Source organism: Ceratina calcarata, unplaced genomic scaffold (genome assembly GCF_001652005.2).
Source record: "Ceratina calcarata isolate Rehan_Ccalc_2016 unplaced genomic scaffold, ASM165200v1 scaffold435.2, whole genome shotgun sequence".
Taxonomy (NCBI): domain Eukaryota; kingdom Metazoa; phylum Arthropoda; class Insecta; order Hymenoptera; family Apidae; genus Ceratina; species Ceratina calcarata.
Window position 1 is genome coordinate 199,953 of NW_017167275.1, and position 15,770 is coordinate 215,722.

The 15,770-nt window shown below is 50.4% G+C and overlaps 3 protein-coding genes across 5 annotated transcripts; 2 read left to right on the forward strand and 1 right to left on the reverse strand.

Annotated features, from left to right (window-relative positions):
- The first annotated feature begins 245 nt into the window (after positions 1-245).
- Positions 246-12,368, forward strand: LOC108626936 (cytospin-A). 3 transcript variants are annotated; one of them, XR_003389450.1, is made up of 12 exons: positions 246-263; positions 1,013-4,728; positions 5,951-6,313; positions 6,398-6,610; positions 6,684-7,139; positions 7,201-7,636; positions 7,913-9,532; positions 10,071-10,265; positions 10,339-10,512; positions 10,625-11,010; positions 11,103-11,814; positions 12,265-12,368. XR_003389450.1 is itself a non-coding variant. In XM_026815216.1 (10 exons), exons 1-10 carry the CDS (start codon positions 4,324-4,326, stop codon positions 11,190-11,192), a joined length of 4,323 nt encoding a protein of 1,440 aa, XP_026671017.1. In that variant the 5' UTR covers positions 3,230-4,323; the 3' UTR covers positions 11,193-11,292. The 3 variants fall into 3 exon arrangements, 2 of the variants coding, with proteins under 2 accessions (XP_026671017.1, XP_017883380.1); XM_026815216.1 differs by lacking the exons at positions 246-263; positions 12,265-12,368 and having other exon boundaries at positions 3,230-4,728; positions 7,913-9,517; positions 11,103-11,292; XM_018027891.2 differs by lacking the exons at positions 246-263; positions 1,013-4,728; positions 12,265-12,368 and adding an exon at positions 5,233-5,464 and having other exon boundaries at positions 11,103-11,292.
- On the reverse strand, positions 12,344-14,008 carry HDAC3 (histone deacetylase 3). Its single transcript, XM_018027898.2, has one exon. The coding sequence runs from the start codon at positions 13,799-13,801 to the stop codon at positions 12,500-12,502; it is 1,302 nt and encodes a 433-aa protein (XP_017883387.1). The 5' UTR covers positions 13,802-14,008; the 3' UTR covers positions 12,344-12,499.
- On the forward strand, positions 13,456-15,707 carry LOC113464600 (uncharacterized). The gene is made up of 3 exons (XM_026815228.1): positions 13,456-13,543; positions 14,410-15,004; positions 15,108-15,707. The coding sequence occupies exons 2-3, from the start codon at positions 14,684-14,686 to the stop codon at positions 15,381-15,383; spliced, it is 597 nt and encodes a 198-aa protein (XP_026671029.1). The 5' UTR covers positions 13,456-13,543; positions 14,410-14,683; the 3' UTR covers positions 15,384-15,707.
- The last annotated feature ends 63 nt before the right edge of the window (positions 15,708-15,770 follow it).

Here is a 15,770-nt window from a genome sequence, read left to right on the forward strand (position 1 = left end):
CGCGCGTTTATTTATGACGCTGTCAAGCGTCCCGTGTTTCGCAGCCACACGCGAGCGTCGAACGAATCGCGTTTTACAAGCGACGGTCGATTATAAGGGAGGACGATTTTTGTGTATTTCAGATCGAAGCCCATACGTGCACTGCCGTCCGGCGGTGGAAAGAAACGGGACGTGGTCGCGTCGCTGTTCGGCCCGAGAAGGCCAGCGAGCAGAAAAGCCGAGCGTTCCGGGAGGCAGGAGGCGAGGGTAGAAGAGCGGCTCGAGTAAGTTTTCTGATCGTCGGAACGCGATCGGATTACAGCGCGCATACGCGGTCGCGCGATGCGTTTTGCCAGTTAGGCAGGCGCGCGCGACCCTCTTATTTCAAGTGGCGGCGAAAAAGTGAAAAGGAAAATGTGCGACGCGCGTGTGCTCGTCTTTGGTTCGCGCGAGTTCAACGACCCGACCGCCGACGTCTACGCTCTCCTGTCCTCGCGATTTCTCGTCACGGTACGTCTGTACGCGACGCGGGACGCGCGACCACTTTTTCTATCGGACACCGACGATTCTCAGCCATCGATCGCCTCGAGAAATGATCGTGAAACGATCGAAAGATGTACGGCTCGCTTCGCCGAACGGGCCCGATTTCTGGCCCGCGCTACCGCGTTTTAAAACCAGTTTCTTTTTTTTGCACCGGTCGCAGTTACTACCTCTCTTTTCGGCGGTCGCGCCGCCGTCGACAGGCTCGAGCGGAGTCTGTGCCGTTGGAAAGAACGAGGCTGACGAAAAACATTTCTGTTCTGACTCGTCGCTCGCCATGGTCGGTCGATCGGTCTTTTTACGACGCTCCTACGAGTTCCACCGTCGGCCTGTCGTCGCGAATAATTCGCGAACACTCGCCGCCGTGTTACGGGGTAGATTACGATCTGGTCAGCTTGGTCGAGCTGCACGCGTTTCTTTCTTCTAACGTTTCCCACTGAATCATAACGTTTGACGTAAGAGACCCGTTTCGACCGGTCCGATCCTGTTCCAGGTGACCATAAATCGGCTTTCGATTACATCAGATAATTCGCCCTACCTCTCTTTTTACCGCGGCCACCACTGTTCTCGATGCATCTACCTGCTGTGTGTGAACGCGCGTACGCTCGTCGTCGTCGCTTTTGATCAGAGATTTAAAGACGCGGGTCCGAGCGAAAGGAGGAAGAAGGAGGCGTAGTGGACGAAAGAAACGGGAACAGACCGATTCTTCTCATCGTGGACTCTAAAAAGCCCACTACGACGATGAGAGCACTGAGAACGGCACTCGGTCCGACGTCGGACAACCTACTTAAATGCACCTACCCGGTGCATCAGAAGTCAATGAGCGCCTCGCCGCGACTTCTTTCGCGTTTAGCGTTTAAACCGAGGTCCGCCGTGAAAACGGTGTTTTTCCTTATTCGCGTTTTCTGGTACTGACCATGTATGATCTGGCTCCGACCGTTGGACCTATAGAACTCGGAATATATGTCGATTAGATGAAAACCTTTGTCGCTAGAAATGTACGCGTGCAGGCAAGCTATCATGAATGGAATCGTTGAGTACACGTACGCTTTGAAGCGACTTTTAAGTATGTTTTACGTGTGTACATGTGCTTGTGAGTACCTAACTGAGTAAGTCGATCGAGCGAAAACTTGGAACGGAATGACGTCAGCGCGCGCCAACCGAGGCATCGTCGACTTTATCTTTATCTGTTCTCTTTCTACCTAATCGTTTATCGTCCGAAAGAAGGACCGGAGCGCGAGATACAAGACTACGTGTTCCGGCCGTCGAATCATCGTTCGATCATTATTTGCTCTTAATCAGTTTACTTTCAATGGTACCGATGCATCATTGCATGCTTTCCGTCGGAAAATTCTGCACCGGATTCGTTCGCGGTATCTCTCTGAAAGAAAAATACTTTCGCGCGGCCTTTATATCGATCGTACGTCGTCGCGTCCTACACCTGGCGATAACGCGTTATCTTTCTCGCGTCTCCTTGGAGAAAGATAAGATGCAACTCCTTAGATACTGACGATCATCATGCATTTATATTTGTACAAGCATTTAGAATTGGTCCGTGGTTTTAAGGAAAGTACGCCCGATCGCGGTTACGATCAGGATGAGAGATAAATCGGAGCTCGCGGAGGAGGAACGCAGTCACGTCTCTGTATTGCATAGAAACGTCGTACAGAATGTTGATCGGTATATGAATAACGCGCGAACGTTTAAGCTCGAGCGCATCGACGAGCCTACGTGACTACATCGCGGAGGACGTTCTCCCATTGATATTTCGAATGCGCGCACAGTCATAAGTACACCCGGCAAATGTTAATCGAATTAACGACAATTATGCGCCGCCTCGAACAAATCGGATCTGTGAGGCGTTGATACGCGAACGATCATCGTTCTCAACGCGACATGTTCATATCTTTCGTCGTATCTGTGAAATCCGACGATCGTCCGTATCGATGATCGCAGTCGGCTTCCTCTTCTTCGGGCTACCCTGCGCCTTCGCGTCGTACGACGTTCGCGTTCCAGATTCGTTCGAAACCGAGGGGATTTTAAGTCACGGTGGTGTACGTTACGTCGAACCGTACCATGTGTCGACCGTATGAGAAAACTGGTCGACGCGCGATGCGACGACGAAGCGTCTGCAGATTTTGTGGCCTCCTCGAGCGGAGCAGCTTCTGCTTTCTCTTCTTGCTTCCTCCGTGTCGGTCGGACCCTCTTCCACGTGTGTACACGTACGTACAACATGTGCTCGAAAGTCGGCAAAGATCGTCTTAAGCCCCGCTGACGCCAATTACGTGTTCGTATCTCTGTTGCTCTTTCGTCTTTGCTTTCGATCGACCTCGCGAGCGACCGTACATGTGTACACCAGAAGTCTTTCTGAACGTGCAGAAATTTACGCGATACAGCATCCTTTAATTATTCCTCGACGAGAAACGAGCAGGAAAGACTGCGAACGACTGCGTCCTTTTACACGGGGCAATGCGTAACGGGATGGACATCGAAGAAGACCAGTGGCATCGTCGTTATATATACGTGCATAGCACGCTGGTGAACGTCAAGAGTATTCGACGGCGTTAGCTGTTAGAAACGCTTACGTTCGTGTTCTCGAGCCCTTCGTCCCGTCCGGCAAAGTGGTCGGGTGTCGAGTGTCGGGGCCCGTAGTGGGAAAACCGCTCTGGAGGGGATACAGAACACAGTCTCAGGTCTCAGCTCAGTCAGTTCTCCTCGCTCTTCTCGTCGTTCTCGACTCGACCACTCGTCGTCGTCGTCGTCGTCGTTGTAGTCGTAGTCGTCGTCGTGCGTCCTCAGTTCCAGATGCACCTTCGCCAAGTTCGCGTCGTTCCTTCCCTGCGTTCCGAATAAGGAACGACTTTGCGAGTACCGTGAGTAAAGAGTGATCGGCCGCGCGGGGTTCTCTTGTTCGAGAGATGAGAGATTCCACGTCGAAGTGATCGGTGTCGTACGAAAGCTGGAAAACCAGTGATAACTAGTAGGAACGGGGGATCGACTACCGATGCGTCTGGACGACACCTCGACGGTTCGTTTCACCGTGGATACGTCTCGAAGCGGTTTCGATTCGACGTCCAAGTATGCGAGCGTGTCCCTGGATCGGGCATCTTCTCGAGGAAACGCGCGAGCGTGTGGACGCAACAAGTGGTCGCCGTCGGAGGCTGAGTCGAATCCTGGCTCGAATCTCTCGTGCCACGTTCGACTCCTACGTCGTCGGAGCATCATCCGCGGTGTAACCTTAGCTCCGAAGGAGTCGCGGAACGAGAGGGGGGAGGCTAGAACTCGTGAACGTGGACGACGAAGTGGCTCGAGGTCGAGCATCTCTTCGAATTCTCGTGTCACACGTTGCGCGAAGTCGATCGCTCCCCGTCGTGTAACCTCGGCCTCGAGAAAGTTTGGGAAAAAGGATATTTTTCCCTGTATTCCGGTTAAACTTGAAATCTAACGTTAATTGGACGACACGTGAAAGTGGCACGAGAGCTGGCTGCTCTTCTCCGTACCATTTTATCCAAGTTTGTTCGTATTCGTACGAAGGTGGAAACGAGTTACGTCGATTGTGCCTGTGATACGCGTTTGTTTCTCGGGCATGGGATTCCGATCGATCGCGAGATCGCGTTGTCCGCGTAGATCGAGTGCAACGGTGCAGGCCACTTTGGTGCGTGAATGACCCGCCCTCACCGATCGAACCATGATCGTCGACGATATCGACGATGCGTCAATCGTTAGACGAATTCTCGCGTTTAGGAGAACAACGATCTAGTTTTAATTTCGATCCGACTGGAAAGTAAAGTGCGACGCGCGACCATGATGAAGTTCAAATCGCTGTTTCGCAGAGGCCAACAGAATCAGCAGCAGCAGCAGCAGCAGCAGCAGCAGCAGCAGCAGCAGCAGCAGCAGCAGCAGCAACAGCAGCAGCAACCACCGACGCAGCAGCAACAGAATTCGCTGCGTCCGGCGCCGAGCGTCTCCTCCCTGGAGGCGAAGAACGAGAATCCGGCCGCGGGTAACTGGGACTCGAAGGGGGCCAAGGGGAACGCGAAGGCGGGCTACAATCCCAAGGGACCCGTCAAGGGGTCCAGGATGCAGGAACTCGAGCGTGAGATCGACGTATTACGCAAGGAACGCGCCCGGCTCGAGTCGAATCTCCGCGAGGCCTCCTGTGACGCTCAGAGACTACGGGAGCTACGCACCGAACTCGCTTCCCTCAAGGTAACGATCAACGAATCGCCTGTTACTTATCCAGCCGAGCCAGTTCGAGTATCGAGTAAAATGGGAATTGTGCCGAGAATCACGGCTCGAAAGTCCTTCGGCCGTGCGTCGATCGGTCGACCATTGTTCCGCGGCGCGACAGGTGTCCGAGGGAGCTTGAACTTTTAACGAGATAAAAATTGGACGCTCCAACGGAGATGCAGCGCCCGCCGCCGCTGGTCTGATCTTTTCCTTACATTCCGATCCCTCTCCCCGAGCCTTCTCTCAATCGTTCACCTCGTGGATCCGCTCCTCCCACTTCCATCCGTCAACGTGGACCGTACAAGGTAAAGAGACATGGTGAACCGTCTTCGCGGGCGTTTTCCGCGCGCGACCAACGCGGTTCTTCGTCGACGTCGTCGATGATTCAAGGTGAACGTGGGTGATACTTTTTCTCTCCGTTCGACGTTACGAAAAACTCGTGCACGTTACATAACAGACGACTGGATAGTCTACTCGAGAATGGTCGACGACGCCGGGACGATTCGTGGAATCGAGCGACGATTGAAATCGTTCGTTCGTACGTTTTTGCCGCGTGAAAGTTTCCCGTGCTTTCCTGTCCGTCGGCATCGTCCCGCGTCGGCCAGAGGGCGTAGAACGTGGGGATGTTTACGAAGGAAAGGGAAGCTTGCGGAGCGAAACGACTGCGAACGCTATGAAAAAACGTTGTCATTCGTCGTCCACGGTAAACGACAAGGTACACCTTGTTTTATAGCTCGTTTCTGTTCCTACGACGAGTCGTAAACAGCTAATGGCCGCGCGTTTAGAAAGTAGCGAGACCGTCGGTGAAACGGTACGGAACCTAACCTAGGAACTGGATGACACTTGTTCGCGCTCGTACTCGCCGGGAGTCGAATCGAGGGAAGAAGATTCGTTCGTCGCCTTGAATCGGCAACTTGGATTTGTCTGCGTCGTTCACCGTGTCTCGCGCGACCGAGCATATCGCGTTCCCTCGTACCCGACTTCGGTTCGAGTAATTAGAGTACGCGTACGTAAACGCTGTCGACCACCATGTTATCCTTTACGTAAGCGTCGTGCCTTTTATAACGCGGTCGAGAGACCGATGAAGAGTGTACGGTAATAGCGGATAACCGCTTTCGGTCGGCTCGATGAGAAGTAACGCGCGGTTTGCATGCGTTCACGTGGACGATCTCTAAAAAGTTGCGGCTGTTCGTAAGCGCAGGAACAGCACAGCTTGGAGTTGGAACGTCTCGCGGAAGAGAACGAAGCTCTTCGGGCAAGACTCAGGGACGTGGCTCATTCCCCTCTGTCCGATACGGAGAAGCAACAGCTGCTTCTGGACGCCTCGAGGCTGCACAACTCCGCACCGGCGTCGATAGCGATTCCCCAAGATGAAGGTTCCACGACCGTGGCGAACGTGCCCCAGGACAGTGCTCAGTGCACCACTCCTGATTGGGACAAACGCTCTTCCAGCTCCGAAGTTTCCGTCGCCTGCCTGCAGGACAGGATTTTACAAATGGAGGAGACGCACTATTCGACGAACGAGGAGTTGCAGGCAACGATTCAAGAACTGAGCGATTTGCAAGTGCGTATCACATCTTCGCGGTGTCTAAGCATAGAGCGGGTCGCGTCGTCGTTTTCTTGAAGATCCCCCTTCTCCCTTGTACAGGCGCAGCTTACGGAGTTGCAAGCCGACAACGAGAGATTAACAGAGGAGAAGGACGTGCTTCTGGAGTCGCTGTGCAGGCAAACGGAGAAACTGGAGGACTCCCGGTCCAAGGTCGACACGCTACAGGGTCTGTTGCTGAGGGAGGAGCAACCTCAGGAATCGTCCAAGGGATACAACACGGAGCGGGAGCAGAAATTAGTAGACCTTTTGAAGGTACACAGTTTTCCGTTAGATCGTTAGGTAGTAAATCGTTCAGCCACGGAACCATCGCATCGGTCGATTGCAGAGTGCTCAAGAAGAACGGGAATCGCTGCTGCAAAAACAGGAGGAGTTGACGTCCGAGGTGAAGAACCTTCGAGCGGCCGCGGAGATCAGCGCAGCGGAGACCGAACGGTTGACCAAGTGCGTGCACGTGCTCGAGTCTTCGCTGGAGACGGCCAACATCGAGCGGAGACAGTTGGACGTTGAGTTAGCGGAGGCTAGACAGGATGGTGCGAATCGAAACATAGAGATCAGCAGGTTGGCCACGCTTTTGGAGAATGCCCGAGCCAAGATCGAGGAACTGGAGCAGTCGAGGCAGGTGGAGAACAAGAGCGAGGCGGACGAACTTCTGGACGCGGCCAGACGGGAGAAGGATACTTTGGAAACGCAGGCGGCAGCGCTGCAGGAGCAGCTGGCGCGCTCTCATTGCGACCATGATCGTCTCAGGGATCAGTACTCGCAGCTTCAGGAAGAATACAAGGTGGGTCGCATCGGTGATCGGCGAGTAAATCAGTTTGACACGTCGAGTCTCCTCCCTTTAGGTAGCACGCAATAATGCCAAGTCGGCGATCGACGACCTGGAATACAGACTGGACCAATTGAAGGACGAGAGATTGTCCGTGAGCACGGAGCTGCAATTGGTGAGGGATTCCCTGGCAGAATTGCAGGCGCAGTGTCAGAGGCATCTGGAAGACAAGAGGGAGTTGAAAGCAGCGTTGAACGAGGCCCAGAGACGGGAACGCGAGGCTCAGTCCCGTCAGTACGAGTTGGAGCGTTCTCTCGCCGAGGAGCGTAAACTGAGACAGGAGGAGGTCGCCGAGTGGGAACAATTTCAGACGGATCTCTTGATGACCGTTCGGGTCGCGAACGATTTCAAGACAGAGGCTCAGACCGAGTTGGAGCGCGTCGTCATGGAAAATAAGGCGCAGAGGGACAAGTTGAGAGCGTTGGAGGCGCAGCTCGACAAACTGAACAAAGGTAAGTGAACATACGTATTTACGTCGCGCGCGGTTCCTTTCGGACACAGGTCGGAGATGATCGTGAGCTTAGCGCAAACAGAATTTTAGCTCGAATCACGACGTTAGGCCAGGGAAACGGTGCCCGTTCGATCGGTCGATGGTCGATTAGGAAAAACGATTGACGATTGCATATTTTAACGTGCCGTGGCTATCGTGGATCGAGAGTAGTCGATGCGATACTTCCTACCTACATGTTATCTGTATTTTTCTTTTTTCAATTTCATTCGGATGTCAGGCAGCACCGCAGTTCCTCAATGTAAGTGTTTCGGTAGCACTGCTGGAAATTCTCGCAAACCTGCGAGCTGTATTTTGAAACGCGGCCGTACCATCGTAAAAAGACGGCACGATCCCAAAAAAAGCGCTTCGACACCGGGTTCGTTTAACAATGAGATGATAACGACCGAACTCCGTGGTGCGAGTAACGCGAGAGAGAAACGTTCGGTTACTCGTCGGGAGGATGTCGAATCTGATAATTGCAACGCTGCAGCGTATTCAAAAGAGTCCAGCTCCGAACTGGACAAGAAACTAATTTCGAATGAAGGAACTGACTCCACCCGTTCTTCGCTCGGATCGAAAGATGGAGATTCTCAGGATCCATGTCTCTCGAAGGGCGATTGCGATCGGAAGGAAACTTCTTTCGTCGAAAGTGCGAACGAGTTTTCGAAGATCGCCGAGGATTACCCGAAATTGTACATAGTCCCAGCATCAGTTTCGGAGACGAAGCCAGTTGGTCGGTCGACTTTATTGAAGAACATAAAGGGGATTCAGAACGTTGGGACAGATTCGTATGGTATCGAGATTTCGAACAGCCGATTTTTCGTCCCCAAAAACTATGTGTACTCCGGCGTGGAGAACGCGATGGACGACTTGAGATTCGAAGTGGATCCGGAGATGAGAAAAGTGTTGCAGGAGAGCACCGAAACGAACTCGGTGATTGCGGAAAACAATGGCAGTCAGGAAATTCGACCGTCACAGAGGATCAGGGCGGAGTATACGAGGGACAAAGAAAATTCATTGGCGTTACGAACCTCCAGAGACTCGGAGGAGGAACGCGATCACGATTCCTCCATGCAGGCGAAACGTAGACTGTTTCTGAAGAAAAACGAATCCAGAACGGGCAGTGGAATCGTCGACTCTCTCTTGGACACCACCGGCAAGCAGAATATTTTCAACTCCGGATTAAAAAATCGAATCTTCTCCACTTCCTTGGACAATCTTACTCTACGAACCTGTTCGATCGACAACGTGGACAATAGCGAAAATGCGATGCCTCCTAGACCGACTCCAAGGCCGAGAAGTATCCAGATTGCTTCTTCTCTGTACCGAAAACCGGAAATCTTCGACGTTTCGAATACAAAAAGAGAAAGGGACAGAGACAGAGAGAAACATAGTTCGATTCTCGCTTCGGTGGAGAATTTACCCAGAGCAACCGTGGACGCATCGTCGGCGTCCCCCGCGTCGAAGAACACTTCGACCACGCATTCGAAGGAAGAAGTGCGCGCAGTGGATTCCGTTTCCAGGCGAAAGATTGCAAACGACGCTTCGAAATTCGACGACGAACTGCAGGAAACCAGAAGGAATCTGACTCTTTGCGAAGCGAACAGATTGAAACGAATGAAATTTTTAAACACGAACTTATTCCAATCCGAGGCCAGCATAGAATCCGACGCTAGAAACGGCCCGGTAGTCGTCGATGAGAAGAAGAAAAGCAATCACACGGACGTTGAACACGATTCGCCGTCGAAGGATAAAGAGTCTTCCATAGGGAGGACCTCGTCTTTGAGAGAGAAATTTGAGACGATCGTAGAGGATGTGGAACTGAGACCAGGCCGGCAAATAGGTACAATACGCGACCGTAAGTCGCCAAACACCGTAGTGTGGAAACGTGATTTTGCTTGTATTTTCGCAGAGTTCAAATCCCAGAATTTGTTTATCCCTGGTCTCTCACGTGTTAAAACACTCGTAATTACATCCCCTCTCGTTGCTGTAGTCCGAAACGTATCTCTTCTAGGTCCCCCCCCCGTTCTTTCACTCGTCACAGTGTCTGGATTAATCGTGTTGTCAGCTTATGTTCTCTAGTCTTTTTGTTTCCACGCCCTGGAATATACGTAGCTTTCATGTTTTGTTCTCTCTCTTTTTTTTGGTCGTTCCTCGTCGAATCACTACCGCCACACACCTGTTTCACGCTCACTTTCAACGAGTATCTCTACCTGTAAATATTATACTTGTGGCCCTGTACGAGCCAAGAGGATCGGAATTATTTCTGTTTGTTTTCTCGTCACACGTTTGTGCTTTCTTTTACGTGTAAAACATAGCGCTTATTGCTTATTTTCGTTCTAGACGAGTAATGCCGAGATCATTTTTAAATACAATTCGTGTCGTTGGTATTTCAGCTAACCAGAAGGTACCCCAACAGCCGCCACAGAGGCCGGCGAGTACACCGACGGATACTCAGCAGTGCGTGCTGACGAGCGTGCAGCAGGAGATAGCCGCTCGTCGGAAAGCCAACATATCGCGGCAGGACTCGAGGCTGTCCGTGAAGTGTCTTATAGAAAGTATCGAGAACGCCACGAAGCAAGCGAAAGCGGGTACGATATACAGAACGAAGACCCGTGAAACCACCTTAGCATTAATTCCGTGTTATTGTTATTGGATGCGCAGGCCCTGGGAGTCGTAGCAGTTCCACGTCCTCTCTCAATTCCATCGGAACGAACGATATAATGACGTTGAAGGCTCCGCTCCGGGACCAGCAGCAGATCAATAATCTCATATGCACGGCGAACACCACGAACAATAACAAAACTCAAACTACGATCGCTAGGAAGCCGTTGTCAGGTAATTTTAAAGACGGGTCGGATTTTCTGCGGTTGCCGCAGAGATGCGCGATCACGAAGCAGCGAAATCCTCGGCATCGGTAGATCAATCGTCGTGAAACATTTCGGTGCAGATACAAAGACTACGGTGCCCGTGGTGTTGAATCCTGGCGAGCTGCTGGACTCCGCCGCGTTGAACGCCAAGGCCATCGACTTCGTGCGCCGGAACAGCGTGACCGACTTGTCGGAACGAAAGGACCCTCTCCTCGGGCTGATCAAGAACGGCGGGTCGAAACGCAACGCGTTGCTGAAATGGTGTCAGAACAAAACGATTGGCTATCGGAATATCGACATCACGAATTTCAGTAGCTCGTGGAACGACGGATTGGCGCTCTGCGCCATACTCCATTCCTATCTCCCTCACAAGGTACCCTACGACACGTTGACGCCCGTGGAGAAGAGGAGAAACTTCTCCATCGCTTTCTCCGCCGCCGAGAGCGTTGGCATACCTACCACCCTGGTGCGTTTCGAATCACACGATTCGTCGATACAATTTTTGCGCACTGCCGATCGAGTGAGCGTGACTCACGAAGCATTTGATCTGATTCGCAGAACATAGGGGAGATGTGTCAACTGGAGCGGCCCGACTGGCAACAGGTAATGACGTACGTGACCAGTATTTACAAGCACTTCGAAACATAGTTTATTGGTTCTGGCATCGCCGTGGCGGGTCCCCGAGGCTCTCCTACCGAGAGTGAATCAAGAACAAGATCGTCTAGTCAAGCAGAAACTATCCAACGAACAGATACTATAGGGAAAATATTCTGTCCGAGGGCGTTTGATCTTTTTGGATTTTCAAGGATCGCTGGATTCATAGCACTGCCTGTACGTGCGTCTATGCCTAATAATGTACGATCGCGAAACTCTCTAGGACACTAAGCAGCCTAACACCAAATGGAATTGCTTCTTTCTTTCACTATGAGACTGAACGTTTTTATGTATATATAAAAATATATATACGCGGGCACACGTTCGTGCGCGCGCGTTACTACAAGAACCAGATGCAAAGAAATAGAAGCAGTCGTTTGTAGAGAAACGAATACGCAGACGGAGACGCAGGAAATGAATGCAAGTTTTTACGTCGAGTTTTCTTATGCGTGTGCATCTTTATCAGTGCCTCCTTGAAAAGCCAACGCATCATCATTTTACGACACTGAAATGCGAGAAGAATTTTTTCTCTATCGATCGACGTCGTGAAGCTTCACATCTCTCGCAACTACGAACTAACCGAAGTGTCGAGATATATTTCCGTTCCTCTCGTACCGTGAGTATTTTTATACTTGTATTATTTTTCGAGAAACTTTTGTAAAGTTTTAAACGAACGAACGTGTACAGAACCAAGCGCCTTAATTTAAAAAAGAAAGAGATAATACCTAATTTATTGCGTTAGTCGCGTTTTTAGTGTATACATATGTAGACTTGTGTAAGAGGAGTATATTGTACGGAAGCCGAGCAGCAAATCTATAGTAAGGGAAGGAGACGAGAGTTTTTAAGTTCTACTTTCCGAGAATATGAGGTACGAACGAAAAGATATTCGATAAAGATTAAATTCTCTGTGATATAGCGAGATAGCCCCGAAACAGAGATGAAAACGTTATCGTTATTGCTATTATTATTATTATTATTATTATTATTATTATTATTATTATTAACTACTATTAATACTATTATTACAATTAATATCATCCTCATCGTCATTGTTGTATCATTGTAGACAATACGCTGTCTGACATAAAACAATAAACTTGCCTAATGACTACTTATGGGATCGGCGTACGAAGAACGAGAACCCAGAAGTAAGAAACGGGTTTAATGATCCGCTATTTACACAAGAATGATAGTTTACATAAACGACGTAGTATGTACACGACGAACACCTGCGAAAGAGCACCTCAGCCCTAAATAATTCTGGTCAATGATTCCGGTGGAAACGATGAATACGCCCATTATCACGATTCGGTCACGTCCATCTTATCCTGGTCCTTCTCCCCGGAGTAATACTCGTTGGCCGGCTCGACCATCTTATCCGTGTCCTGTGTGTTTTGTCTGGAGTCCGGATCTGGTTCCGGTTGACGATCCTCCTCCGGGGGGAGAGCGTCGCAAGGAACGTCCTGCATCTGTACGCTCGGTGAGTGTTGGATCATCTTCAGGTTATCGTAAACATGCCTAGTGATAGCTTCCAAATATTGCTTGCTGTTCGCGTTGTCCTGCCTGGTGACGACGTCCGGATGCAATGTGAAATCCGGAGCGAAGTACTCGAGATATTCCGTGTACGGTAACTCGTTGCTGATCTGTTCGTCGACGAGCAACGAGGTCTCGTAGGTCCAGCAACGCGCTACGTTCCTCAAAGTGTATCCTCCACCGCCGACGGTCAGCAGAGGTACGTTCAGATCCCTGACGAACTTTACGCATTCCCCGTGACCCTTCGTGCTGAGGCTGAAGCAGCCGAGACGATCGTTCGCCAGAGAATCCGCCCCGCATTGCAACACTATCGCCGTCGGCTGGAAGAACTCCATCACGTGCGATATCACCGGCTTGAACACTTGGACGTAGGACGCGTCGTCGATGCCTTCCTTCAATGGGACGTTCACCGAGTAATACCTGCCGCTTTCCGCCCCGATCTCGTACATGTCGCCGGTGCCGGGAAAGAAGTAGTTGCCATATTTGTGAAAAGACACGGTCATCACCCGATCGGTCAGGTAAAACGCCTCTTGCACTCCGTCCCCGTGATGCACGTCTATGTCTATGTAAAGTACCCGCGCGTGATACTTCAACAGTTCGAGGATCGCTATCACGATGTCGTTGATATAACAAAAGCCGGAGGCCTCAAACTTCTTCGCGTGATGAAGCCCACCGCTCCAGTTGACGGCGATGTCGCAGCAGTTGTTGTTCAACTTGGTGGCACCTTCCAACGAGGCGCCGGTGTACATCGAGCAGAAATCGAACAGTCCCTCGAACACCGGGCAGTCGTCGCCTACGTTGAAATGGCTCAGGTACTTGGTATATCCTTGTAGATTCTGCGGGGTCACTCGCTGCAAGAACTCGACGTACTCGTCCGAATGGAAGCGGCACATGTCATGGGTGCTGGCCCGGTACGGGCGGTAGATCTGCATCTTCTTGTGCAGGCCGTAATTCAGTACCAAACTGTGGATGACGGAGAGCCGGTGGGGTTTCATCGGGTGCCCGGGTCCGTAATGGAAATTACCGACGTCCGGGTTGTAAAAGTACGACACTTTCTTGTTATAACTCATCGCGAGGTTACGTTCTATATACGTTCTGTGTTACGTTGTGTCAGCGAATACGCCTGTTCACTTGTACGGGTCAACTCGCGATACCATTTTACCGTCTCGCGCGAAGGAACGGTTAAGATCCTTCGTCTTTTATTTCGCGATTATTTAAGATTAAAAAATTGACATTACTACTGTCAGAACTTCTGTCTCGCCGAGCAGGAAGCACATCTGGAGCGAGTGAATCGACAGCACCATCTCTTTAGAAGCTACCTCAACTCCGGCGAGACTTTTAAAATTGAACAGTAGTTTTTCAAAATGAAACGAGAGGATCCCTCACGCATTAAGTTAATTAATAACGCGGATTAGGTAGCGAAAGGGTAGGTGAAATGATCAGGTGGATGGAAATCAATGTTACATCGTACATCACGACATATATGTAATTCAACGAATACACGCGTATAGACGGGCACATATATATATATATATATATATATATATATCGAGCGCTATGACGAAATTTGTTCTCGCATTTGAAATCGCTTTCACGGCCACGCGATCAGTAACGATTCATTCGACGATTCTGAGGAACGCGAGCAAATAGAAGAATTTAAATATTATTTTTAAACCAGGAAGCCAGGCAGTCGGGAATTGAGATTCCGTTGTCCGCGGCCATTCTTGTTTCGGGACGCTCCTCAGGGACGCCGACCGACCAGCTATAACGGTTGGCAACGACGCCTCCGACGCTCGTAGTACGTGTATGCACCGTACATCCGAGAGATGAATCGAATCATCTCGGCTTCCGTACCATTTCCCGACGGCGTTAATTAACTGACGTTTCAGAAGTTTATTCAGAGTTAGAAATCGTAACCGGTGAGAAGAACGCGAGGGAACAGTTTGGGAAGTATGCGGCCGGATTCGCGAAGCGTTTCGTTCACGTTCCATCGGGACGTTCTGACGATGAGTGTAAAAAATTCGCCGGAGATCAATTCGAAGAGCACGAAGAATCTCCGACGACGCCTCCAGGATCGTTTCGAGAAGGAGAAACCGAGTGATTCGTGCAAGGAAAAAATTCGATCGAAGGAGAAGCAAACAGGTGATCGGAGTTGGAATAATCTGACTCTCGGTAATGTGTCAGCGGATTCGAGACGTGCCCTGCGGAGCGGGGCCGAGAAACTGTCGAGAACCATATCCTCCGTGCGCACCACCTTCGGCACCATCTCGCAGGTCTGCTGATCGAACGATGAAAAGAATAAGAACGTACATAGATATTGGTAACGAGCCACTCGACAGCTACTTTTCATAACGATTTTTATTGTTGTCCGTTTAGAAGTTCAAAAGTTCTACACGTAGACGTCAAAGACTGGAAGAGCAGCAGTCGCCGAACAGTATTTGTAAAATGCAAACGCCGCAGAGTCGTACTCGCCAGATTCTTGGTAGAACGCCTACCAAACTCTACAGCCCTTTCGGTATAGAATCTCCGAGGCACGCTTGGGACAAGGAGAACAGTGAAACTCCGATGCACGGTCCAGGGTCGAACGCGCGTTACATTCAATGCAGGCCGTTTCGTTTCACCAGAGCCAAAGGATTCTCTGTATTGAGATAAGATTCTTATTTCGTCCCATTTTCTTTTTCTTATTCGTTTCTCTTTGAGAGTCAACGGAACGATCCTCCTACTTTCCGACGATTCGCCTAGGACAATTTTTGTGCCTTGTGCAACGCGTAATCGTTCGTTCCGATGTTTTAATCAAGGTAACGATTCGCATGAACGTATCATTGTCTATTCGCGCATTATCCACGATATCATGACGTCAGGCTGCTTTACGTATTTACGGACATGCAATGTACAACGTATTTATACTTTTTTATACGTATTTATATCGACAATTATGACGACGGCAATATCGAATAAAACTTGAAGTGACAAGAAGCACAGTGGACGCATGGTTTTTACTATGTAGGATTAGATTTCGAAGAGAATTATTCTCGCCTG

Coding starts and splice junctions, on each gene's coding strand:
- LOC108626936 (XM_026815216.1), top strand. CDS start 4,324: ATGATGAAGTTCAAATCGCTGTTTCGCAGAGGCCAACAGAATCAGCAG. Junction 6,314..6,397: donor AAGAACTGAGCGATTTGCAA/GTGCGTATCACA, acceptor TCCCTTGTACAG/GCGCAGCTTACGGAGTTGCA. Junction 9,518..10,070: donor GAGACCAGGCCGGCAAATAG/GTACAATACGCG, acceptor TTGGTATTTCAG/CTAACCAGAAGGTACCCCAA.
- HDAC3 (XM_018027898.2), bottom strand. CDS start 13,801: ATGAGTTATAACAAGAAAGTGTCGTACTTTTACAACCCGGACGTCGGT.
- LOC113464600 (XM_026815228.1), top strand. CDS start 14,684: ATGCGGCCGGATTCGCGAAGCGTTTCGTTCACGTTCCATCGGGACGTT. Junction 15,005..15,107: donor CCTTCGGCACCATCTCGCAG/GTCTGCTGATCG, acceptor TTGTCCGTTTAG/AAGTTCAAAAGTTCTACACG.